This window comes from Zosterops lateralis, assembly GCF_965231275.1.
Source record: "Zosterops lateralis genome assembly, chromosome: 1".
Taxonomy (NCBI): Eukaryota; Metazoa; Chordata; class Aves; order Passeriformes; family Zosteropidae; genus Zosterops; species Zosterops lateralis.
In genome coordinates, this window is record NC_139762.1 from 8,686,631 (window position 1) to 8,711,878 (window position 25,248).

The 25,248-nt window shown below is 41.3% G+C and overlaps 1 protein-coding gene across 3 annotated transcripts in view; it reads left to right on the plus strand.

The window, feature by feature from the left end:
• Positions 1-25,248, plus strand: part of DPP6 (dipeptidyl peptidase like 6) — a 399,855-nt gene that overhangs the window by 279,067 nt on the left and 95,540 nt on the right. For all 3 annotated transcript variants that reach the window (XM_083881406.1, XM_083881408.1, XM_083881407.1), the window contains exons 6-7: positions 6,936-6,988; positions 23,439-23,520. In XM_083881406.1, coding sequence (XP_083737532.1) covers positions 6,936-6,988; positions 23,439-23,520 — 135 coding nt within the window. The remainder of the gene's footprint in view (positions 1-6,935; positions 6,989-23,438; positions 23,521-25,248) is intronic.

Below are 25,248 nucleotides of genomic sequence, written 5' to 3' on the forward strand. Positions count from 1 at the left end.
AGTCTTAGGAGATTAAATGGTTAAAAGATTTGCAAAATAGAGGTATGTCCTGGTGATCCACTGCCCTTGTATTTACTTTTTTCTTCCAAATCAAATGCTAAAGTTTCTTCCTGGCTCTGGAGACACCCAGTTGCTGATTTCCTGTGACACTGGGTATGAGTGAGCAGCTCCTGACCCTCTCTGGTGTGACTGAGGTGAGCCACAGACCTGCCGGCTCTCTCTGAGGCACTGGCAGGTTAGTGTTGGCTGTGTCACCCCACCCAGGCACAGTTACACTGCTGGGTGGGATCCGTCCCTCCTCTTTGCAAGAAAAAGGTTTACTTCCCTTTACAACTCTAAAGCATGCATTCCCCAAGTGTATATCTTCCTCCTTTTGCAAAAAATGGTAAATTAATACAGCACAGTGGGTGAGAGCATCCCAAATCAGGTGTTTGGTGACAGCTGTGGGTTGTTGGCTGCCAGCTGAACCAACACTCAGGAAATGCTGGTTGATAGCATTTCATTATGGGTTTTCTAATTTATTAGAAGCACAAGGAGAAATGGGCAGAGTGCCTTAGAGGGCTGTACAAGCAGGTTGACACACAGCATGGGGCTGTTCTGGAGGTGCATCACTGAGAAGGGATAAAGAATAAAGAGATAATTCAATGCAGGGACAAAAGAGAATATGCTGTCTCAGAAGAAAGCAAAATAGGTCAGTATCACAATGAATCTGAAAGGTGAGAATGTTGAAGACACCTCAAATTATACGGCTTTATTGATTTGTTTTGTTCTTGCAAGCAATCAAGATTCAGCGAGTGCAGGGTACAAAATACCAGTATGGATCTCGGTAGTTTTTCCTTTTTTATTGCAGTGACACAAAAGGAAAAGATAGCATGATGTTTCTGAGAGAATCTAATTCTAAGCTGGTTACTGTGGAGTGCCTATTAGCAATAAAATAAAATCCTTTGCAAAAATAGTTGGGCTGAGGAGAACACTGCTGACCATTCTCTCTCCACTGAGGGAAAAATTGAAAAGACCATTAACCAACCATGCCTCAGCCAGAGGTAACCCCTTGTGCTCTAAATCATAAATAGAAGGGAGAATGAAAGCACAAAGATGAACAAAACATTAATCAGAAGTTGATGATCAGGTACAGGAATGGATTTTTCATCCCTTTGGAGGGCCAGTTCAACGTGTAATGGCAAAAAAAGAATTTCTTCTCAACAGAACAGAAGAGTTCAGCAGAACCAGTGGTATCAAAAAGAATTTTGATCAAGGCAAATGACGTTGACACATCAAATAAAAATTCAGTGTTTAATGTTGACTTTCATAAAAGATACAGAATATTCTGCAAACAAGTACAGAAACCTGCTTTAATCCTCCACAGACTACCATAACATATTATGGCAGTAAGGTATTTTTTTAGTCAAATAATTATCCTTTTCTCTCCTGGAAGAGCTATATGAACAATCCAGTTACCCTGTGAACATCAGATTTGCTTATTGGGCCCTGACCAATAGAAGAATCCATGTGGCAGTGTGGTATCCTTTACACACATGGTACGTCCATGCAGGAGAAGGAAACACAACCTCTGGCTAATGTTTGCTTGGTATTTTCTTCCTGGACTTGTTTTCCCCTCTCTTTCACTCCATTGTGAGAAAACAAGGTACAAAATACATGAGCTGTTTGCCAATGCATAGCAGCAGCCCTCCTGCATTCTACTTTATTTTCTTTTCCTTGTTAATCTGTCAGCTTCAGAGCCTGGTTAAATATCACAGATACTAAAGGCCAAATGGCAAATCATCTTTTATCTGCATATTTTGCATCACAGAGTTAGTTACTATTTAAGGGCGCCAGGACCATTTTGAAAGGTGGAATATGTAATTATGTCAAATGTTTGGAATTATTCAATTGGTTTGACATTCACATGTGTATTTGGGGACTTGTCTGCTCATAGCATAAGTAGGAAAATGGGCTGTATAATCTATTTCCAGCAAATGTCTTTTTAGAGACTCTTTGTGGGGAACCCTTTTAATGGATCTGGCAGTTCCTGTTTCACCAGCCACTTGTGATATATTTTTACTGTCTTACTACACAGTGTAAAAGCAGATACATTCTCGAGAAAACCAGGGTCTGTTCAAAATCCTGAGGGGATCTATTTTTTGTTGATACACTTTTTTGTTACAGAATAAAAAAATTAGTAATTTTACCCAGATAAATCCTGAGTGCTTTATGATTATTGATATTAAAATATGTTCTTGCTATTTTCAGGCTTTATCAAACTGTTGTACACTTTTCTTTCTGGTGACTATTTGGTGTGTTCATTTTTATTTGGGAGCACTGGGATGGCTTTTTGGATTAAATGTGTGATTCCTGAAAAAGAAAGACACTAAGCACTGGAAATTTTGTATTTAGCCTTGCAAGCTGCAAACAGCTTGCACTTCTGCTCTGCCCTGTACTGGTCCCTTGCGAGCTCTAAGTTTTATGGGATTTTTTTGTGAGTTTTCTGGGTAATTCTTTAATGTAAATAATACTACTGCATGAAGGGCCAGGCGGCTCTATGGAGCCATTTAGAAAATGGATGCAGAGCATGCTTTATTCCTGTATTTATCAAGTAAGTAACAATCATGAGCTCATGGCAGCCAGTCCACCTGGGTATAATCCCAAATCCATGAGCTGTTTTATATGCTGGGTGGTAAGACCCTAAATCAGCTGTTTTGGTAGAAAAGCCTGCAGGAAGACGAGTGGAGTGGGCTGATTTGGGGAGGCTTCTTCCAAGGGCTTTTCCCCCCCTTTCTTTGTTTATAAACCTCCTCGAAATGAGGTGCCTCTTCTTTGTATTCATTCAGCACCTTGTCATGCAAACATTAAAGAAAGCCTTCCATAAATGTTGATTATTGCTGGTGCTGGTGCTGACATCAGCCCACAAAGTGAGACAGAAACCGACAGACAGGGGAGATGGAAGTGTAAACTAAACCCTTTCATTTTTTCTGATGCTTGTGATAAACCCTCAGCAGGTAGTGCAGTCTTTCAAACCAGCCATAAGGTGCTGAAAACCCATTTCACAAATTTCTTGGATATGTGTCACATATTTCTGCAGTTACTCTGGGGCAAAAACAAGAGCTCTGGATTCTAATTAAAGTAAATGAAGAGTCTTAGTAAGTAAATTAGTCCAAATCCACTCTGTGCTTAAATACTATATAGCTTCTATTTCAGTAAGCTGTGTTGGACAAGCACCTGTATCCTCACAGCACTTAAACAAGTGCTTCCAAGGAGACTTCACCATCCACACCATACTTTGTTCTGTAGTGACAGAGCACAGAAATTGCTTCCTCCGTTGTGTTTCTGTATCTTGTTGGAACCCCAATTCCCCTGTTCCTTTGGAATTTGATGGCATGGGAGAGGCACATGCCCTTCGGTGCTGCTCCATGTGCTGCAGTGTTTCCATTTCTGCTGCCATCTGACCAGGTCCAGATTCCTTCTGTTGGTTGCATAAAACAAGGTCAGTGGCTTCACAACAAGGTGTTGTCACATATAATTAGCCCTGCATTCTTCTGAATTTTAGAGAGATAATTGCCTTTCCAAGACATCAATGGAACAGAGAGATCCGTCTCTCAGTCCCTTTATGATTTCAGTGTAAACACGCACGTGTTGCAGAGCATAATTTAGATTGAAAGTAAACAAGAGCTGTGCTGTGACCTGGGATGAGAAGCCCAGTGGGAGAGGGTTTCTGGCCCAGTGGTTTTGTCATAATGACTTTTACAGCACTTGTTGGTGACAGCTGGTGTGGGAGCTTCTGTGACCTGATTGTGGTGATACCCGGAACCCTTTAGAGCACTCTCAAACCTGTTCTGACTTATGCTGGTGGGATGGCTTGACACACAGAGTCTATAGACGGAAACAATTTACAACCCCAAATATGCCTCTCTGCTGAGAGGAGCTGTAAAGCTTCTGGAATCCAGCTAAAAATCAGAGCTGAGAGCATCAAATCAGCCAATGGCTTTTACCACACTCTTTGATAGAAAAGGGGAGCACAGAGTTTATGCAGATATTTTTGTTGGCCAAGCCTCAGGAACAGACAGGTTTAATGAAGTGAATACTAACTTCTAAGTACTCTCTATTCTCTGAGGCTTAGTTTGAATTTTGGAAGAATGGTCATCCCTCCCCTGCACTTTTCCCTGCTGCAGGGTTTTACTACTGCTAAGTGAATGACCAAATTCCTCTTGACCCCAGCGGATATTTAGTAGGAATATTAAGCAAACATAGTCATCCTCTCAAAAAAGTTCTGTTAACTTCATTTGGTTTGCATATCTAAGAGGAAAGCTGCCATTTAATTTCTCAGAAAGACATAAAGTGATTTTTCACTTGGATTTTTGTCTGCTTAGTAGCATTGTTGGCAGAGTATTTTCGAAATAGGTTTGAAATAGTTGAGCTGAGAGGGATTTTTGAGCTGCATGTGCTTGTGTCCTTAACAACTGTAATATTAATAGTAGATGTCTGATCCTGAAATCTCTGCTCATACAAGTAGATCTTTTTTACGTAAACAAACTTACACATTGTAAGGACTTATCTGAAAATTTTGCTCCTGTGAGTGAACTCTGCCAGGTGAAAGCCTTTGAAGTCTGTATGCTACAGCACAGCTGATGTGAGATATTTTAGAGTCCGGGCAAAGACCCAAGATGATGACAAATGACATTCAGAAAATAAAAGAGTTCTTTGAGTGTCCTGCAACTTTTGTTTTCCTCAGTCCTAAGCTCTCTCGGCAAAGAGAAGACTGCTTTGCCTCGGTCTCCATTAATGCCTCTGAGACATCTCTGAACTCTCTAACAGGGCTGTAGGACTCTGCACCACAAGCAAGGACATCAGCAGGTGCCCTGTTCAAAACTTCCCTTGCTGTTTACTTTCCTTCCAGCCTGCCACATTTTTCAATTTTCCCCTGAAGGCATCTGCTCATACTCATTTTGAGGGGCTTATGTCTTTGCTATCTGACAACACAGCATGGCTTATAACCTTGAACTGCTGTCCCAGCCTCAGATCAGAATTTACATTTCTACATCATTTTCTCCAAGCTACTGGCAGGATATTGGAAGACAAATGTGTTTCAGTCTTTAATGACAATGTATTACCAGGTTTTTCAGATCTGTAGGCAGATTCAGTCTTCCAGTACTTTTTCTTTAAGGAATTGTATCAGTTTTAGGACTTCATCAAAGCTGGAGTAAACTCTAAGGGTGCATGCATCAGCTGGGTCTCAGGTGTCAGCATCAGAAATTTCAAGAGCTCTTTGGTATGATTGGGTGAGGATGAGAAAATGATAATTTATTTGACATCATCTGACACAGGTGAATCTAAAAAGGACACTTGTACTAAAATAAATGCTGGCTTGAGGTGAATTCACTGGTATTCCAAGACCTTCCCTGATACCAACACACCAGAGAATCACCTTTTGTGAAGAGTCCTGATGGGTCTGAATGCCTGAAAGGAGACAGGATTTAGGGGTGTGACCTCATGATGTCCTTGTAATGCAGGGAGTGAATTGCACAGGGAAGAAGGAAATCACATCAACCCAGCATCAGTTTCTGCATTTCATAGGGAGAAATCCAGTGTTTTCACCTCTGTGCCTGTTTTTCAGGGAGCTCATGCAGTAGTGTAAGGAGTCAGTGTTTGGTTGCAAATTGTAACAGAGGAGTTTGATTTGATATTTACAGGAGGATGTGCTTTGTGTTTACTGATGTGCCTTGTGTTTATCTGCCTCTTCCCTGACACCCCAGAAGCTGCAGGGCAGTTCTGACACCACAGGGCAGGTTTGCCCTCCAAAGTGGCAGGGACTGAGTCGTGCTTACTTGTGATACTAATGGTGTGCTTGGCATGGCCCCTGCTGGGACTGGCAGCACCATCCGGGACATCTCATGGTTTCTTGGCATAAGCAAAAAATACTTGTACAAAAACAGAGTAGCCTAGGAAAAAAATTTGATCAAACTTGCTTGGTGAAGCAAGTATTCAAGAAATTTCTCCTTTGTCCTCTGGGACAGGATGCTTTCTGAGAGCTGCTGGACAGCCAAATGGTTTAAAGATTTAAGTAGAAGGCAAATTAAATGATTGCTAAGAAATTTACTTATTTAGTTGCATATAGTAACAGGACAGAATTTCAAAAAGTGATGCCCTGTATAAATTTGTATAAAATGATTCATATTTAGACCTTTCACACTGGTGCCCTGACTCCTGATCACTGTAAGGGACTGCTGTCACCAGTGGAAAATCACCACCTCTTAAATCACTGGCTTTGACTCCGGTGTTATTATTTACTGCTTAGAAAATAAGTAATAAACTGCTCCCTGTGAGATGAGCTGCTGTGCAAGCTGGCCAGCTCCTCCCCAAGGCCCACAGAGCACAGATTGATATGAAGATGCAACTTAGCAGGTCATAAAAACATGAGGTCAACTTTATGCCTTGACTCAATAGAGTTTTATTTCCTGACTGACAAGGGCCTGATATCCCCCAGCACTGCTCCCTGCTTTATTTATGTGGAAATAAAGCAAAAAAAAAAGGCCCAAACCCCATGCCTTGTGTCTAGTTATAATGATGGAGAATGTCTGCAGCTGACCAAGGTGTCCTCATTAATGGCTGTTCTATATTTAGCCTTTGCAGAGCCCGTGTGCCCCCAGTTTAATCAAAGACCTGGTGGCCATGGCAACGACACCGAGCATCTGGGTGTGCCCAACACCGGGATAAAGTGCAGGAGGAAAAACACACAACAGCTTTAAGTGGATTAATGCATTGTTCTTTTCTAGTACAGATTTTGAAGTGTTTAGAAGAGCTTCTCAGCCACAAATGCTACGTTATTTTTTGGAAAAAACAAAACAAACAAACAAACAAAAAAACCACCCTATTAACACAGGTGACAGTTACTAATCTCTTCTTTTTTTGTTGTTGTCTTTTTTCTTAATTTTGTTTTGCAGGTGTATCAGCATTCATATACAGCATATTATGTCCTCAGCAAAATACCTCATGGGTAAGCAATTTTTCAATGTCTTCATTTAAAAACTCAGCCATTAAGAATCCTGCAGAACAATGTGTATTGTGGCAAATGCTTTCCTGTGACAGCCCTTTGCAATGGCCTGGCTTTCAGCTGCAGCCTCCTCCACCAGGCTGTGTGCTGTGCCAAAGATGAGGAAGTCTGGAAACAGAAGTACTCAGCTTTCTCCAGAGAGTCAGACTCCATGAATTTCATATTCCAGATTTCAGGGGTTTTGTCTAGAATATAGATGTGCTGGCTGAGAGCCATGGCTGGCCACTCACCAGAGCACTGGAGAGGAGAGGGCTCTGGGGAGACTTTATTGCAGCCTTTCAGTGCCTGAAGGGGGCCTGAAGTGAGCTGGAGAGGGACTTTCTTACAAGGGCATGGAGTGTTAGGACAAGGCTTCAAACTGAAAAGGGGCAGGTTTAGACTGTACATTGGAAATAAATTCTTTCCTCTGAGTGTTATGCAGCCTGGCACAGGATGCCCAGAGGAATCCTGGCTGCTCCACCCTGGGAGTGTTCAGATGTAAGGTTGGGTGGGGTTTGAACAACCTGGTCTGGTGGAATGTCCCTGCCCAGGGCAGGGGGGTTGGAACAGAATGATTTTAAGGTCCCTTCCAACCCAAACCATTGAATTATTTTATGGTTCTTTGATTCTTCAGCTTTGATTAGCTGCAGTTTTTTCAAATCCCTCTTTTTATGCCCTGTCTTTGCCGTCCTTGTGGTTCCAACTCTATCACCCAACCACTCATGTCACCTGCCTTGTTTCTTTAGGGTTTAGGGTTTCTCTTAGTCTCTACCTTCTTTTCCCTTAACAGATACATTCTTTTCCTATATGCAATCCAAGCCCAGCTGGTCAGGAATGGGATGCCACCACACCAGAGTCGTATGTAGGAACAGAGCATTTCAGGGTGACATTTCCATAGCAGCAATGGAAATGCATAACTTAACACAGCAAAATTCCTCAATTCATTGTCACTAAATATGAAGCTAAAAGCCAGGAAGCTGCTGCCAGGTAGTGAGTTTTAAGTATTTTAAAGGTGATAACTGTGCAGAAATGATAAAAAGGGACAATGGAGTTGTGCTCTGCCATTTCTGTACTGCACTGCACAGGATTCATTTAAATACTTGCCAAGATTCTTCTCGTTGCCATTTTGATACATTATGGCTAAACAGACAGTAGGTGTTTTGGATCTTTGAAATTGCTGGCAAAACATGCAAGATTTTAAAAAGTGTTCTGGTTTGTATGCAGGATGATTATAGGATCAGCAGGTAACTCAGGCTGGAAACACTCTTCCAAGGTCCATCCTCCTGCTCAAACCAGGTTACTCAGAGGTTTATGCAGCTGGATTTTGAAAACCTGCAGGGATGGGGATTGCACAGCCTCACTGGGAAACCTGTCACTCTGCCTGACCGTCCTTATGGGCAGGAGGTTTCTCATTATATTCAGTGTGAACCTGCCCTTTCAGCTTCAATCTGCTTTCTCTCACCAATACCACTGTATTAAATGGGTTGGGACTCGGGAAAACATTGGAACATGTCCTAAAGACCTGTTGATTTCTGCCTCCAGAGGCTTATCCTGGGAGAGGGCAGGGTCCTGGCTGTGCCTGTGTGCTCAGTGTTTCCTGCTGCTTTCTGCAGGCAGCTCCCACTGCTCTGAGCACCATGGATCAGCAGCATTGCCACCAGGCAGTCCTCAGGGAAACTCATTTTTCAACAGGGCTATGACGTCTTAAGGGCAAAAGGCCCAGAAATCAGACATTGTAACACCTGCATTTTTTAGTCCCCTGCCCTCTTTCCAATTCAGTTTTTTTTGGTACAGTAACCAATGGGTTTAACAGTGGAGAAGTACAGATATTAAGACATCTCTCAGCATATTTTCTGGATAAAAATCTTATCTTTGTCTCAGCACACTACTCTACACACATCCACACACAAACCAAAAAGTTAACAGGAGAAAACAAGTAAACCAACCCACAAAAAACCTGCAACTCAACAAAACCCTCAACCAACAACAACAAAGCTAAAATGACTTCTTTGTCTTCTACTTAGCGAGAGGAAAACAACGCTTTGTACAAAAAAGTGGGTACTAGAGACCCACTGATGATTTAATATCTTTGAGTCCTGGAGCTTATGCAGCCTGCTTCCCTCCAGCTTGCATCTTGTGATCCACTCACCACAAAGTCATGAGCTTGGTGTCAAATTGTTCCCATGTATGGTTGGAACATGGAAATTAGGAGATTTCTCACCCTGTTAAAGCTGTAGTGTCCATGTGACACACTCCAGACTTCTTCAGTCTCTTCCCTTCCCTGCCGCAATCTGCTCTTTGTTTTTTTTGCTTTCCTTTTATTTTTGAAGGGTGGGGGAAGGTTTTTTGTGTGTGTGATTTTTTTCTGTTTGTTTGTTTTAGTTTTGATTTGTTTTAATTTGCTTGATTTGGTTATGTTTTGTTTTGTGTTGGTTGGTTGGGCTGGGTTTTTTTCTGGGAATTTACCCAATATGCCTAATTTTTGAAAACTCCATCTTTCTGCCAATGTATCTGAGCTTGTATCTGTAGCTTGTGGGCTGAAAGTGTTCAGCAACAGGATGAAGACACAGCATGAGCAAATAAACTTTGTGTCTGCAGCAAGCCTGGCTAAGAGCAAAAAAGCCTTGACTGACAGCACAATTCTATTCCAGACAAAACAAAGGTGGAAAAAATAGAAGTGTCATGCATAACATGTATTAGAAAGGCTAAAAAATAACAATACAGTGGTCCACACAGTTCTCTAGTACTGCATGATCTTTCTTCGTCCCTGACAACCAGCCCCTTGTTCCCTCCAGCTTCAGCTCTATTGTGCACCCAGCTGTGGCTCCCCTTGCTCTCTGTGTTTGGTTGGGCAGTGAGTGGTGCAGGAAACTGAAGGGTTGGATGTGCCAGAGGAGAAGTTTCCAGCATAAAGAGGAAATCTGGGAAGTGAGAGCACACCAGAAGGCACATGGTGTGTCAGGCATTGTGTCCCCACAGCATGGTGTGCTGGTGGATCAGGAGACTGTGAGCTGAAGAAGGGCTAGAAGGATCCCTGAATCTCATATTGCTAAAGGTGTGGTTTGCAGAGTTTAGGCTTTTAGATACAATGCACAGGCATTGTAAACTATATTGTGGAGTGACAATTCCATTGACCTTCCAGGTGATCATAGTGTATGCGAGTGGTGGAAAGGGCAGCACTGCCATTCCCATGGAATATGGGTATTTATCCTTCCTCTGGAGCTGTGTGTGTATTTTAGGGTGCTGCATGAACAGAGAGGACAGGTCTAGGAGGTTAACAGTGAAGGTGATGTAACATGTGGTGAAATACGTCAGCTGAAAGTAGAGCTTCTGTTGGATGATGGGATAAGACCCTCTTCATCACCTGTTTAACGCAGGAATATTGCTCTGATGGATATCTCTGGATGAAGGTTGTTGAAGGCAGGGCACAGCAGACTGACACAGCACAAAGTTCACTTCAGTTTGACATTCCAGGTTCTTTGGTGCTGATTGAATTTGCCATCCACAAGCAGCCATCCTTGTCCTCCACCTGCCAATAATAGGAGTGATAAAATTCTATACTGAGCAACGAGCCCTTTGCCATTTTTACAAACAGTTTTCAGTTCTCCCTCTCCTGCAAGCAGGCACAGCTTTACACCCTGTTGGTTTGTGCCCTTGGCATCTCTCCAGCTCAGTGGCCCAGGCAGGGACTGCTGAGGAACTCACTCTCCTCCACAGTGTCCCTCCTGCTCAGCAGGCACTCACTCCTGGAAACAGGCTGTGACTGTGTCACTTTTCCTGTGCTCCCTCCCTGTGTCCTGTTCCCCATCCTCAGCTGTGATCTGCCTCATTGGGAAGGCCAGGCAATTTAGGATTTGTACCCGCTCATGCTCTTGCTACTCCCCTGCCGAGGCTAACTAATAAGGAAGCCAATTAACCTAATCTCTGGCATCACTTTTTAAATAACATATCATTAATCTGCCAGCATAAATTGTTTTTTTAAAGGGAATTTTCTAATTATTTTTGTCACGTTCTGCAGACTCTCCAGATTCAGGCTGTGCCTGAAGTCAAAAGGAGATCACAGGAATGTTTTCCAGATTTCATTTTGAGCTCTCAATAAGTTTGACAGACCAATTTGGGAATGTCCTCAGTACGTATGTTCCCAAATGGTATTTTACACAGGACTGCAACGTTTTTCCACAAGAGCTGTTGTCAAGGTCAAGTCCTCACACTGGGTCTGTATGGGACAACTAATAGATGCCGCTGACATGGATTCAAAGGATCTGATTTAAAAATTAAAATAAGCCCGAGGTAGAAGAAAGAGATCACACAGATTTAGCACCTCCCTTCTGTTATTTCAGCTTTCTCAGAGCCTCTGGGTGATTTCGGGGTCGGAACCCCCACTGCTTTGACTCATTCTGCTTTCAGTGGCCCGTGGTTTATGGTGTGCACAGGGCTGAGATCTGCAGTTTCCCTGGGCGAGGACGTGTAGGGGGATCTGTTCCACTTCTCTTTCCTTCGTGTCACCGACTCTGCTGCCTCTGCTCGCCCAAAAACGCGGTGCTGGCGCCGGGTGCCATCTAGTGGAACCAGCCCCGTGTTCCGGGGATGAGCATCTCCGTCCTGCCCCGTCTGCTCCCTTCTGGGTGCTGCCACTTTTCACATCTGTCTGCCGGGAACTGCTCGCAGCTGTTATTATAAATTACATATAATATTATAATTTATATTATATATAATAATTATAAATATCCATTATAAATATTTTTGCAAGGCTCTTCTCACAACCCCACAGTTGCAGTGGCAGCATTGCAAGTTGCCAACTAATTGTTAGTTTATAGGTACCGAGAAAGCATCTGCAGGTCCAGATGTGGAACAGGGAGCTCTCCTGCAAGGTGCTGGGGAAATGTGGAACTCCAGAATCACATACAGTTATTTCCTAATATTATTTTTCCTAATTTTGGAAAATAAAGATTTTGTTGCTCACAAATAGCTGTGGAGGCAACAACTTACTTATGAAAACTAGGCACTGAAAATCATTTTATTCTTTTGTGAGTCCAATATGAATTATCTTAGTCTTTTAATAAGAGGGGGAAAAACCTTAGTTATTTCAGAGTTTTTATGGACAGGCTGGGACTGAGCAGAGCATATCCCTTACCCAGTTGCAGGATTTCCCTCACCAGTGTTAAGGCATTTTCACACCAGTCCATGCTGCTGGACCACTGGTGTGATCTGCCACTGCAGGTCTTTAGCAAGAGCTAATTTTGGATAGGATATCCAAGGGGGTACTTCTGTATTTAATCTTTTGCTGTGGCCAGCAGAAGTGTTACACTTTTTTACAGTTGTGTTTGCATTCCCCCAAATAAAGCCCAGCATAAAACATGTTTTTTTCAGACCTTCCAGTGCCCACCCAGTTCTGCATGAACTATTTCCCTCTGGACACAGCCAAGTGTCAGGGGTTAGTGCTGACCCCCTTGCAGGAGCTCTTAGGACATGTCAGTGGGAGCTTCCAAATGTTCTTACCAGGAGCAGGGAGAAAGTCAGCAGTTATTCCCACTCCTTACTGATTTGGCTTTTGAGAAGGAGGGAATTGTGCAGTTACTCCTAAGCAGAATCTGTATTTCTCACTGGATTTATGTGTTGTACTGAGAGGACCTTGGTAAACACATAACAGGGGTGCTCTTGGAGCTGAGTTCAGCTCTTCTTGCCTGCACTGCCAGGGATTTTTGAGGTCTGTAAAATCCTGCACGAGTGCCCCACGCTGAGCCCCAGCAACTTCAAGAGAAGTCCCAGGAGTGGAGTGAGTGCACAAAACGTGCTGGAGATCCACAGAAGTGATAACAGGGAGAGGAACTGAACCAGTGCTTCTCTGTGAGTAAATTTTCAAAGTGCTGTCTATAGATCTCTCTGCAGAGCTCTCACTATTCTTCCTACTTCCTTTTATTTTTTCACAAGCCACTGGCAGGAAAGAAATGGGCTTTAAAGTTAATTAGAGAAAACATAATCAGTTTTGTATGTTTCCTATTGTACATTTTGAAAGACAAGAAGTTTACCCTTGCACATGTTCCCATTTCCATGTTGGCAGTTAAAAGAAATTTTGATTCATTATTTAAAATCATAGATAAAAGAACTTCAGGGAACTGAATCTACTTCAGAAACCTGCCCATTCAATCAAGTCTGTTCTATTTTATTTTGATCTGGCCTGTCATGCATCGTCTCTGTAGCACTAAAAAAATCCTGTGCCTCAGTGTCCCCATCTGCAAAGGAAGAAAAGAAATTGTACTCAGCCAATGGAGGCAAAATGTGATAATTGTTGTACAGACTGCTGCACAATTTCACTCTGACATTTATAAACTTGTACTAGTGCACACATTTTATTTTAAGGGGAAAAAGTACAGTACTTAATAAAATCCGTTTTCAGCTAATTAAATTTTACTCAGAGCAGATGAAGATTTCCCCCCAAGAATGATCTGTAGAGGTTGAAATAAAATCTTTATGAAAAGGTATGTAAAACCAAATGAAAATGTGAAATTTGTTAAATAAGTAAAAAAAAAAATATTCTTCAGTTCATGATGAACCTGCTGTTTCTACTCCCTCCCTCTCCTCCCTCTCTAACAATTATCATTCTATAGATTTTATCACATTTTGAGATAGTTTATATAGTTAATTAAGGCACTTCTGCACTGTGTGGTGGCTCCTATGCCAGACTATAAATAAGAGCATCCTCATGATGTCTGATGCTTTTTCAGTTGCATTTTGACAACAGAAAACTGGCCCTTGGGATGGTTACATTTGGTAGCTTGATCATGGAGCTTGACCTTACATCCTCTGATGTGGACAGGAATTTTTCATCTGAGTTTGCTGGCATTTGGCTCAAGCCCTGATGGAGCTGTTTGGCTTCTTGCTTTTCACAATCTTCTGAATTAAACACTCTCTAAATCACTGGAACGGTGGTTAAATCACATACCAGCTTATTGCTTGTGAATATATTTTGGGCCTCTTTGAAAAGAAAGAACCAGCATTTCATTAAGCAAAGCCACTATTTGAGCATCACCCACTTCCAAGCTGTGGCAAGTTGAAAGCAGCTCAGCCTGGAAGGCAGCTCAGGAAGGACTCTTGGCTGTGCTGGTGGGAGGAAATCCACTTCAGCAGCTCAACACCAAATCATTTCCCCAGGGGGTTTGCCACTCACTCACCCATGTTGGTCATTGCACAGCAATTTTTTTTAATTAATATGAAATGTTCCTTTCTTGTGTAGGCAAAGCAATTCCTACCACATGCTTCTTTCTTCCAGAACCAGTTGTGATGTGGGTGGACACCTTAGAAACCATGTATAGTGATAATAATAAGGAATGGTCCCCTGAGGGGAGGATTTGATATTAAGAATTAGAGTAATGCCAAAAAAAAAAGAAAAAAGCACTTGTGTAATTAATAGTTACACACAAATGTTAGCACTTTAGCAGAGAAAAGCCCAGCAACCAACCTCCTCATGTTACAGAAAAGGTCAGTAGCTTATGGCTCATCAAAAACAAAAAAAAAAAGAAGAAAGGTTTGAAGCAAATTCTCCCATTGTGCTTTTCTGAGACAGCACCCCCTGAAATGGAGGCAGGGTTCCTATTAAAGTCTAAATCATGAATAAAATGTGCTTCACTGATGAGAAACATGTCTGCACTTGGACATGTTTTCTTGTTCAGGATGAATGAACCCCCTCAGGACCCCAGGCTGTGGTCAGCCTCAAAACCACAGTCACTGCTCATGCCCTTCCTGACTGCCACCACCAAAAATCAGCTCCTTGGCATGGCTATTCCTCCTTTTTCCTTCTCAGTACAGTTGGGTTAGTACAGAGTTTTGACAGAAAAGGGAAACAAAAGTGGATGAAAGAGAATTTATAAAATGATGGTGCCTAGCGCTGACTAACCACAGCCTGTGCAATCGCTGCTTCCATGCATCACCTTCCCAGGAATAAAACTGTAGGTGGATTTTCGTAGTGAGAATCTGGAATTTTTGTTTGCATTTTGCCCTAACGTTCAAGGGCCTGGATGGGTTTTCCACTAGGATATGAACAAGAAACACAGGTTTCCCCAGGGAGCTGGTTTGGCTCCCCTGCTGTGGGACAGTGGAGCCACCCTGCAGGATGAGCCTTGATTACTCCTTGCTGTGGTTGGGTGATAAACTTTCAGCCCATTAAACTCTCAGTGCACTGATGTTTGATTACACTGCACAAAGGATGTACATCCTACAAAAAGCACACTTTTTTTGTTGAGGACATGTGAAAAAAAGTCAGTTTTGAGGACCCAAACCTGCAAGATTATGGGCATTTCCTCACTGTTGTGGGGTTTATAATGGGTCCTGGGCTCAGGTCACACAGTGAGGGCTGCACAGGGACCTGTGCCAGCCACTGAGGACTATACAGTGCCCACCTCTGAGAAAGGTGTAGCAATCCATGGCACAGCTCTTGTGCACCCCAGCCATGTCCTGGGGCTCCCTGTTACCCTTGCTAGTTGGTGCTGTGACCCCTCCACAGGTAATCACTAAGCAAATGTAGTAGCCTAAAAATGCCTTGTTATCCCAAAATGGGCATCCTGAACTCCTATGGAGCTCAAAACATATGGAGAGGAAGGGTATGGGGATATTTTGGAAAGCAAGAGAGGAGCTCTGGGTGGAAAATGGATGCTACAGCCAGAATTTTCCTTGGCACAGTGAGCACTGAGAGAGTCTCCCTATGGCAAAGGTGATAAAATACCTGGCTGATAGCCCAGACTGTTTCACTCCATCCTCTTCACCTCTTACCCTAACATTTCCTGAATGCTCCGCTAGAAATCCGAGGAGATAAGACTGGAATAGAAAAAATTGTTTTCCCATGTCACACACGAGAAGGTGATAAGAGGAATGAAAGGACTTTCCACATGCAGAGCCCTGAGGGCAGATGTTATACCCCCTTTCAAATGCAAGCATTGCCTCTCGTGTATTTCAGGTTTATACATCTCTGTTATGGGGCAGAAGTGCAGAGCTGGAGTGGTGGATTTGTCCCTTGAATAAGGAGAGTATTTTGCCATTCACTTTCAAACCATACCGCAAACCAGGCCAATTGTGGTGGTGTTTAAAAGTGATCACATCACTGTTGATTAAAAAAATAGAAATAATAATTGCATGTTGTGTTAATTTTAACTGATGATGACCCAGTCTCTGTGGGGAGAGGCTGCTCAGAAAGGTGTTTCAATACTCCTGAGAACCTACACACAAACCTCCAGGATGTCCTTATCCTGCTGACATGAGAAGAAATAAGATTTGCCGAAAGACTTGGTTTTCAAAAAGAAATCAGAGAATACTGAGTCATTCTGGTTTGGTTTGAAACCAAGTAACACAGGCTGTTAAATTATTTTAGAGACCAAGCCCAAGAATCAATCTCTTGCCCAATTGGAAGTGTGACCTAATGGCCAGCGAAGTCTCACTGTAACGAGGCCCTTCTGCTGTCTCTGGTGGTAGGAGATCATTTCTGTATCTCATTTTATGTACTAATAATCCCAAATTGCTCTCTGCAGGCATCACATCACGGTGCCATATTTTTATTAGCGCTTGAAAGTCAGACAAGGTCAGCTGGGTGGAAAATGCTCAGCTTTCATCACAAACATCCTTTCCTGTAGATTGGCAGAGTTGCTCAGAAGAGCCACACTCCACCCAGGCTCATCCAGAAGATCTTCCCAGTTCATTCTGAAACATCTCAGTGCTTACCAAGTTTTTTTCTCTTTAACCTGCATGTTTTCCCCCCATATTTTGAATAGCTGATCTTTTGCTAGCTGCAATTCTGACTAGCCTTCTTTCCAGCATTCAAATACTTAGATTTTCATTTTTTCATGCCCCTATAGTAGACAAATACTGATGAAACCCTGGTAAATCCAGTGCCTTACCTCATGTCTTGCATAGCACTGAGGTCAGAGCTGGCTGAGAAGGATCTACAGAGTAAAAGAAAACTACATGAGTAAGAGAAAATTGCTTTTAAGTGGTTGTGTTTATCACCTGAGTGCTATCGCCTCTCATTGTCTCCTTAGGAGACAAAATATGACTCCAGGAACAAAAGTTCCATTTAAAAATACAGTAAAAATTCACTCTGTCTTCTGTGATTTAGAGGGGTCACATGAGAAACATGATAATGTCATCATTTTCAATGTTACCAGCACCCAAGGTCCATTCCCACTGTTTGCTTACTCGGGGAAATGCAGAGGTTTTGATCAATGTTTTGCACTCCTCCAGCCTGAGTCTCTGCAACCCAGGGCTGTCTCCCAGTCTCTGAGGCACTTGTAAATCTTTTTTTTTTTAGACTGAAATGGCAGGTCTGTGCCATCATTTTATACCATTACCAATGGAAGTTGGTGACTCCTTTTCTGACAAGTGATTGATTTTTGTGTCATTGTCTATGGCAGGGGGGGCTGAAACTAAAGGATTTTTAAAGTCCACTCCAACCCAAACCATTCTATAATTTTAAGGTAGGATTAGTAGAGTGCAAAGTTTTGCAGGCTCAGTACCAAATATTACATTGATAGAGGGTTACAGATGTAGGCAGAGTATAATAAAAAAAGACCTCTGCGCTCATATTGTTGGCCTGAATCCAAAAGAATTGCCAAATTAGGGACAAATGTTTTAGATTCCTTTGCTTTTTTATCTTTCATATGCTAAATCCATGGAATTCGTTCATCTTGGAAGAAATGGTTGGTGAGTGCTGATGTTTTTAAGAGCAGCTGAATGAATTGATGTGCATCTGCAGTTGAAATTAATAAGCTCAAATTGCTTTCATCACCTCCTTCTACTTTTGTTCCTTGAAAAATGCTGTAAGGAAAATATGTGTGTGTGTGAGTGAGAATTAAATATTTAATGCTGGATGAGTCTAGATGAATGGAAGAGCCTTTCCCATCTAATTAAGCACTTTTATTAGAATTCCAGGAGGGTTCTTCTAGTTGCATCTTCTAACAGTTTGATTTCTTGATTATCTGTTCTGGCAAGTCTTTATTCCCATTTGTATGGTATTTTATTTCATCTCACAGTGAGTCTCAGTAGGGCTCTGTATCTCCTGGGGAGAAAATTTCTTAATGGCACCTGTCTTCTCTTCTCCTTGGTGAATTTTGAAGTAAACAAGTCATTTAATTGTGTCAAGTCATTAAAAACAACTCATTAAAATTGTGTGTTTGCTACTCAAGGAATTGCATTCCTGCCTCTTAGAAATCTTTCTCTCTTCCTTCATGTCCTTATCTATGGTTCTTTGTATGTTTATTAATTAACCTGTAAAAAAACATGTTTTACATGCTTTTATTTGGTTTTACAAAATTTTTCCAGTTTGCTTTTTTTCCTCATCATGAATCAAAAACTCTCAAATATTAAGAAGTTTCCAGTTCTTTGTTTCCCTTCTGAATCTATTCTTCATTTTATTTTCTATTTTCTTTCTCTCTTTCTACGGAAGAAAAAAATCTGTCTTAGCTGCTGTCCAATTTTATGTTATTAGAGGTAGATGTGAAGACATTGAGTTCTGGTGCTGAGACAGATAGTTTAGGTAGATAGATAGTTTTTATACTTAACCATAAAAAATGCTTAAAGTACTGTGAGCTGATGTCCTTAGGACTGTTGTCTTTCAAAATATTCAGCGCTGGCTTGATGCAGATAACAAGAGGAGATGTTTCTGCCTTCCCCACATGTTTTTGTAGCTGTCTTTATTACTTCAACTTTTATAAACTGACATTTAACATACTAATTACACAGTGAATATTTTCCAAAATTATGACATAGTGAAGTAAGGAAGTTCAATTTTTTCCCCAGTAAACCATATATACATAGTTTATATTATTTCTTTAGAGGATGGACAGATCAGAGCAGCCTGTGGTGAAAATTGTTGCATTTTTGTTCACAGTGGCAGCATCGTCAAAGAACTTCCATACCAATCCTGTTGTTCTGTATTTGAAATTAAAATTTAATTATGAAAATAGAGCTTAGAACAACAGCTTGTACCATACCCCAGAATTTGACTGCTTTAATCTGTTTCAGGCATTTTCAGTCTAGCATTGTAAAATATTCTTCTTGGAGTAAAGGGAGCCACTCCCTCAATTACAGTGGAAAATTTCTGGGCATTTTTATGTTGCTTTTGAAGAACTTTATATAGAAGAGTTAATCATGTTTATGCTCAGAAGGAGAACCAGTGCCATGAAATCTCTGAGGGAAATTTGCCTTCTCTAGGAGAAAATGTCAGTAGAGGGAACAAACAGATATAAAATTTTCAGCAAAAACCAGGACAAACTCTTTCAAACAAGTTCCTCATTAATAACAGTAATTTTTAAATCTAAATGCAGGTAAGACATGATTGATTAGTTTGTTTTATTCTACATCTTGTTCTGAGCTCAATTGCAAGCAAAGATGACTTGGCAGTCAGCACTCTGCTTCCACTCAGGAACTTTCCTTGTTTAGAAATTTGAGGGGACACTTTCTGGCAAAAAAAAAAAAAACCCTACCTTCACTTAAATGAGCAAATTTCTCAATTTATTACTTCAGTAATGTTTTTTGAACATGATGCTGAAGTCACACTTGAGTCTGAAGCAATTTAACAGCCTCTGATCCAGACAATGTCATTTTAATGTGGAGGAGTTTATGTAGCACCTGCTCCATCTTCTGTCGGTCTGAAATGTATTATTCCCTTTTTTCTCCGCTATAAGATCAATCATTTTAAAAGATGGAAGGAATAATGGCAACAGTTTAATAAGGCCTTGCCATTTCTTTGGCTGGAAATTAAGATTAAGGTTCTTTTTTGTGAGGAAATAGTGATAACATTGTGAGGATGCAGTGAACCTGTTTCTTCACCCAAACCAGGAGCCAGAGATGTACAGACTGCCTTCAGAATTGCCCATTTCCAAGCCAACATCCTGCACAAATGAGCTCACAAGGGACAGGCTCAAATCCAAACAAGCCCTAATTATGAAGGTCTGTGAGGAGCACTGGCTCTTTGGAGAGGCTGAGATGACCCATAATATTGATTGATTCGGGGGAAAAAGTAGAGAGGAATTTAAAGCAGGCTGTTTTGGAGAAGAAGGAAGGGTGTAGCTATGGAGGACTACAGCTTAATGGGAATAACATACTTCCCAGAACAAGCTGACTGGCATGAGATCCCATTTATGCAACTGTAAAATGGAAGAGTGCTCCTGGGCCACAGGTGTGCCTTTGGCCTGACTCCCCTACAGGAATTTAACAAAGGAGGGTTAAATGCCCAGAACAGCATGAGGTAGTTGGAAATGTGTTTGATAAATGCTCTCCAAAAGGGTTTTTCAGATTTAGGATCACTAAGAACTTTCTCAAAGAGAGCATCACAGAGTTGTGGCCATCCTGCCCAGAGCAGCTGTGTACATGTGTAGACAGCTCTCCCTCCTCCTTCTCTCTGTAGCTGATGTGATAGTCCAGAGAAGTTAACTCATAGTTAGTTATGACACAGTTTGCCCAGAGAATACCCTATCCCTGGAAGTGCTCAAGGCCAGACTGGATGGGGCTTGAAGAAACCTAGTACAGTTTGAAGCATCCCTGCCCATGGTAGGAGGCTGGATTGAGATGATCTTTAAGGTCCTTTCCAACCCAAAGCTATCATTCTTTGATAATGGGTTTGTAAATGAGTTGCCTGGGGCTTCCAGGGCAGGAGTCCATGCATATTCCACCCTGGACCATGCCCAAATACATGTGGGAATTTGATCTTTCACAGTGAGGTTCACAAGTGAGTGGACTCCATTTTCAGGCCACCTTTGGGCTTCCTGACAGCTCAGGTTCCCCTGGCACTGCTGGTGCAGCCCAGCTCCAGGGGACTCCTGCAGTTTCTCTGGAGCCTGAGAGGTCACGCTTGGCAAGAAGTCTTCTCAACCTCTTTGCACATGGTACTGAAGTTTGCTGCAGGTGGGAGAGTGAGTGTGGCTACTTCAGGGAAGAAGATTCTCCTCAAGAGATGAGAAACAAGCCAAAATATACCAAGAAGAATATGACCATCTCTCCGGAGCATTTTTGGGGGAAGCATTGTGATGATACATCTCCCTGTCTCACAATTCAGGAGAATTTGTGGACTAAGACTAGGATCTTAGTCTGCTTTCACAGCCTGTGGAAGAAGGGAATAGCTCACGGCATGAGGATGGATGTACACAAGTTTTTTCTACAAATGGAGTTTCCCAACTGTATGAAACAACTTAAGAAAGAACACAAGAGATGCAAGTCTGTTTTTCCTTGGCTATACCCAGGAATGAGAAGATGACTTGGCTTTTTTTTTTGTCTCCAGCACTGCTCTTTGCTTTTCCTTCTGCCTTATCAGCTACCAAAGCTGGTTTATACAGCATTGCTCATTGCTCATTTCTCATTTAGAGTTTTCTAAACTGCATTTCTGAAAGATGATGCAGTGAGCAGAACTGACAGGACTTGTCTGTGCTCTGGTCTGAATTATTTGCTGTTATTGGCATGTCTGTCCCTTAGCCCCACCTGTGTCATCTGAAGCATTACAGCTTTAAATTCTTATAATTTGTATAATCTGTTTATTTAGGGATGGCATTTCTCCCTCTATTTGTCATTTCTTGCTCTTCTTCTCACCATGGGTGAACCCAAGAACTAGATCGTTCATTTGACAAATAGTGAAATGCTATTCTTTTCTCCCAAAAGGGGTTTTGATTTAATTCACTGTTTTTCTCTTTTCCTTCTGCCCTCAGAGGTTACTCTCTGTTAAGATAATCAAGCTAGCTAACCAGATTGATTCCTAAAAGGCACAGCTGACTGGAAACTTAAGTAGCTAATGCACACAAGCCATAACAAGTTGTGTGGCTCATCCTTCTACAGGAAAGGGAATTTTGTGGCTGCTCTCAGTATGAACATTATGTATTATCTTATATCTTACAAAAACTACTTTAGGCTACTCACAAAGACACCTTCTAGGTAAAAAAAAAAAAAAAAAAAACAAAACAAAACAAAACAAAAAAAAAAAAAAAAAAAAAAAAAAAAAAAAAAAAAAAAAAAAACACCCATGAAATTTTGCTCTACAGGCAGCAGATATGGGTGACATTTTGCATGAAGAAACAAAAGCAGTCTGGGCACCTTATGATACACTGAAACTTGAAGTGTCAGTGCCTCAACAACCCCCTCTTGCCCCTCCACAATCTCAGTTCATCCCATCTCACAGCTTTACTGTGAGGGTTCCACCTGCAGGAGTGATGGAATGGGGAAACTGAGGCCATCAGGTATTTGTTCTGCCCAGATTCTGGCTGGCCTTTGAAGAGTTCAGAGGAAATGAGAGGTTTTTTCACAGTGGAAAGGTTGCACAGAATCCATCCTGACCATTCCTGCTGCTGCTGTGTTTGTCCTTGCTGCAACAGCACCAGTGCAGAGGGACTGACAGAGCAGAGCTGGAGCACAACTGTGCTACTGCCCCAAACGGGCAATAAAGAGAATTCACTTAGTGCCTAATTATTGCATTCAGTTCAGTTCTGTTTTGAAAACATGGTCTGGAAAACACTGTGCAAGGCCTTTTGCTTGAAGGCCATGGAGGACTTGGTTTTTTTCTCTGGTTTTCAGCGCTGTTGGCCTCAAATTGCCTTGTTTTTCCTGTCTGTAGACCAGTGATGATAATGCCCTTACTTTTTCAAGCAGTTTGAGATCTTCTAATGAGGAATATTTTATACAAGCCTTATTAGAGTTCTTGTTTGTAGGATATTACGATACACAGGGTTGTTGCAATGTGACTTCAGAATATGTAATGTAATTATTCATGCTGAGTATAAATACAGTTAAGGCGATGCTATCTATGCTGGGAGAAAATGACATTATGCTGCTTTGACATTTACCAAAAAAGCCTCCTTTTTCTATATTGCATTTGCTGTGTGTCACTTGTGTTCACTGCTACTAAATGAAGGTAATGGATGAAAGAATAAGAAAAGCATTTCGATTTTATTTTCTAAAAAAAAAATAGATATTTTGTGTTAATAGGACCTTTTCCCTGTTGAGGCCAGGCTTTGTATCAGTTGTCATATAGTTGCTAATCTTTTCTGCCATCGTATTCAAAGGAAATTTAGAAAGCAAAAAATCCATTGGGTGCAAAAGACAAAATTTTATTTTACTTGTGGCAGTAGTATTCAAAGATAAAATTATTGTTTATCCTTTGTGGACATCATCAGTGTTGATAAGTCCAGTTACTTAACTAATTCTTAAGGCTTAGGCAACTCAGCAGTGGAACTAATATGTTTAGTTTCTTATTAATAAGAAACAGAAATTGTCACTTAAGTGCTTGATCTTACCAACACTTGCTAGTGTTCACCTTACTGTCAAAAAACTCTACTGAAACCTGGCTGAAAGGCATTTTACAAGTTTGGGGTGTATTTCCAAAGCAGGTGTGCAGCAGCTTAAACAAGGACATTTCTGAAGCTGAAATCTTATTTTTCTCTTTTTGCAGGGATCCCCAGAATTTGTATCCCCCTGAGGTCAGCAATGCAAAGCTTCAGTATGCTGGTTGGGGTCCAAAAGGGCAACAGCTGGTAAGAGAAAAAACAAGTGTGCAAAATGCATTTAGAGACCATGCTGTTATTGCTTAGAAGTAAAGAAATAATGATTCTTTTTTTGAACAGTTTCTTGAAACCTGTGTAGTACCTTCCAGCATTTATTTCTGATTGTTCTGTCATGTAATTTATTTATAAAATTCCCAAATATATCCATTCACTGCGAAGGAATCGTGCCTAAAAATGCAGAGAAAGAACACTTCATGAAAGCTTTTTGAGAGGATGCACCTGCTTCTCCCAATGTTGGACACAGGACAGATTATAGAGATAATAGACAGTTTGATTTATTTAGCATCTCATTGCTTCACAAGGGCATCTTCAGACTCGCAAACTTGGCACTGGGGATATGTTAATATCAGCAGCCCCATTTGGAGAATGCATCTCTCTAGAACAGAGCTGCCTTGAATTTGCCCTGTGGTTGTTTGCAAAATAGACAGAATTAGAAGTGGATCCTGGAAAGTTTTCAAAGATGCTTAAAAACACCCAACAACCACACCACTTGTCAGGGATTCATTATATTTCATGGAGCTACTCATACTGCAAAAAAATCTTAAAAAGCCTCAGTATTTAACCCCTAGCCATTGCCATCCTGGATATGCCCATTTTTCAGAACATGTATTTCCTGGCCAGATCCCCTGGCTTCATTTCCTGGTGCAAATCCAATATTAAGTTTTTCTATATTCCAAACATTCTCTTTCTACCATAACAAGAAATGAAAAATGGCAACATACCAATAAATGAGCTTGGAAAGCTCATTATAAGAGAAAATCTGGCATATATCTCCTGATCCCAGTCCTCTCTTGGGGACTCTTTGTCTGTGTCCTTAACTAGATTGTTTTAACTTCTGTAATTTTAAAAACAGCAGTAGAAGTCATTATAATTGCAAGTCTCAAAATAAGGTTGGAGAGTACACAACAGATACAGGAACAGGAAAGACTTTCCTCTGCTCCATCAGGAAAATTGTGTTTCAGAGTCAACTGACCTCAAATCTGATCAGAGAGGAGAGTCAGCAGCCTTCAACCTCTTTGCAAAGTATCTTCTGAGGAGCTTTTTGCTTTCATTACACGCAGCTGAAGGGACCTCACACATCCTGTTGCTCCAATCCCCCACCACGTGTAGGAAATACCTTTAGGATGTAGCAAAGAAAGCCAAAACATTTTTTCCTTCACTGCGCACTAGCTCTATTTTAAGTCTAACAGAGTTCTACAACGTGTAAGAAAACCTACATTTGCTAATTAAAAGCTAATATTGAGTGGCATTAGTCACATTCTCCACCCCACAAGTGAATCTTCCTTCCTTTCATAGAGTTTTGCTGTGAACTTTTGTGCCCTCAGCACCTGTGGTCACAGCTCAGTGCTGACTCACATCCGTGCTCATTTTACCAGGATGAAGGGCTGCACCTAATTTCCACCTTGGAAAGAAGATCTAATTATATATATATGTGTATATATATATATATATATATATATATATATATAAGCCAAGATGACTAATTGACTGCTTCATTTGGCTTCCTTACCAAAGTAAAATAACCACATAGAAAGGAAAAATGCTCATACCAAAACAGAGAAATTATATCTCCAGCAGGAGAGCATACACAGTCCAGGAGAAGAAAAGTCTTCTTTACTCCCAACTTTATCATTTAATGCTGATGAGGCTGATACAAATTTTTACCATGTTTTTTTAAGCAATTTACAGTGAAAACTC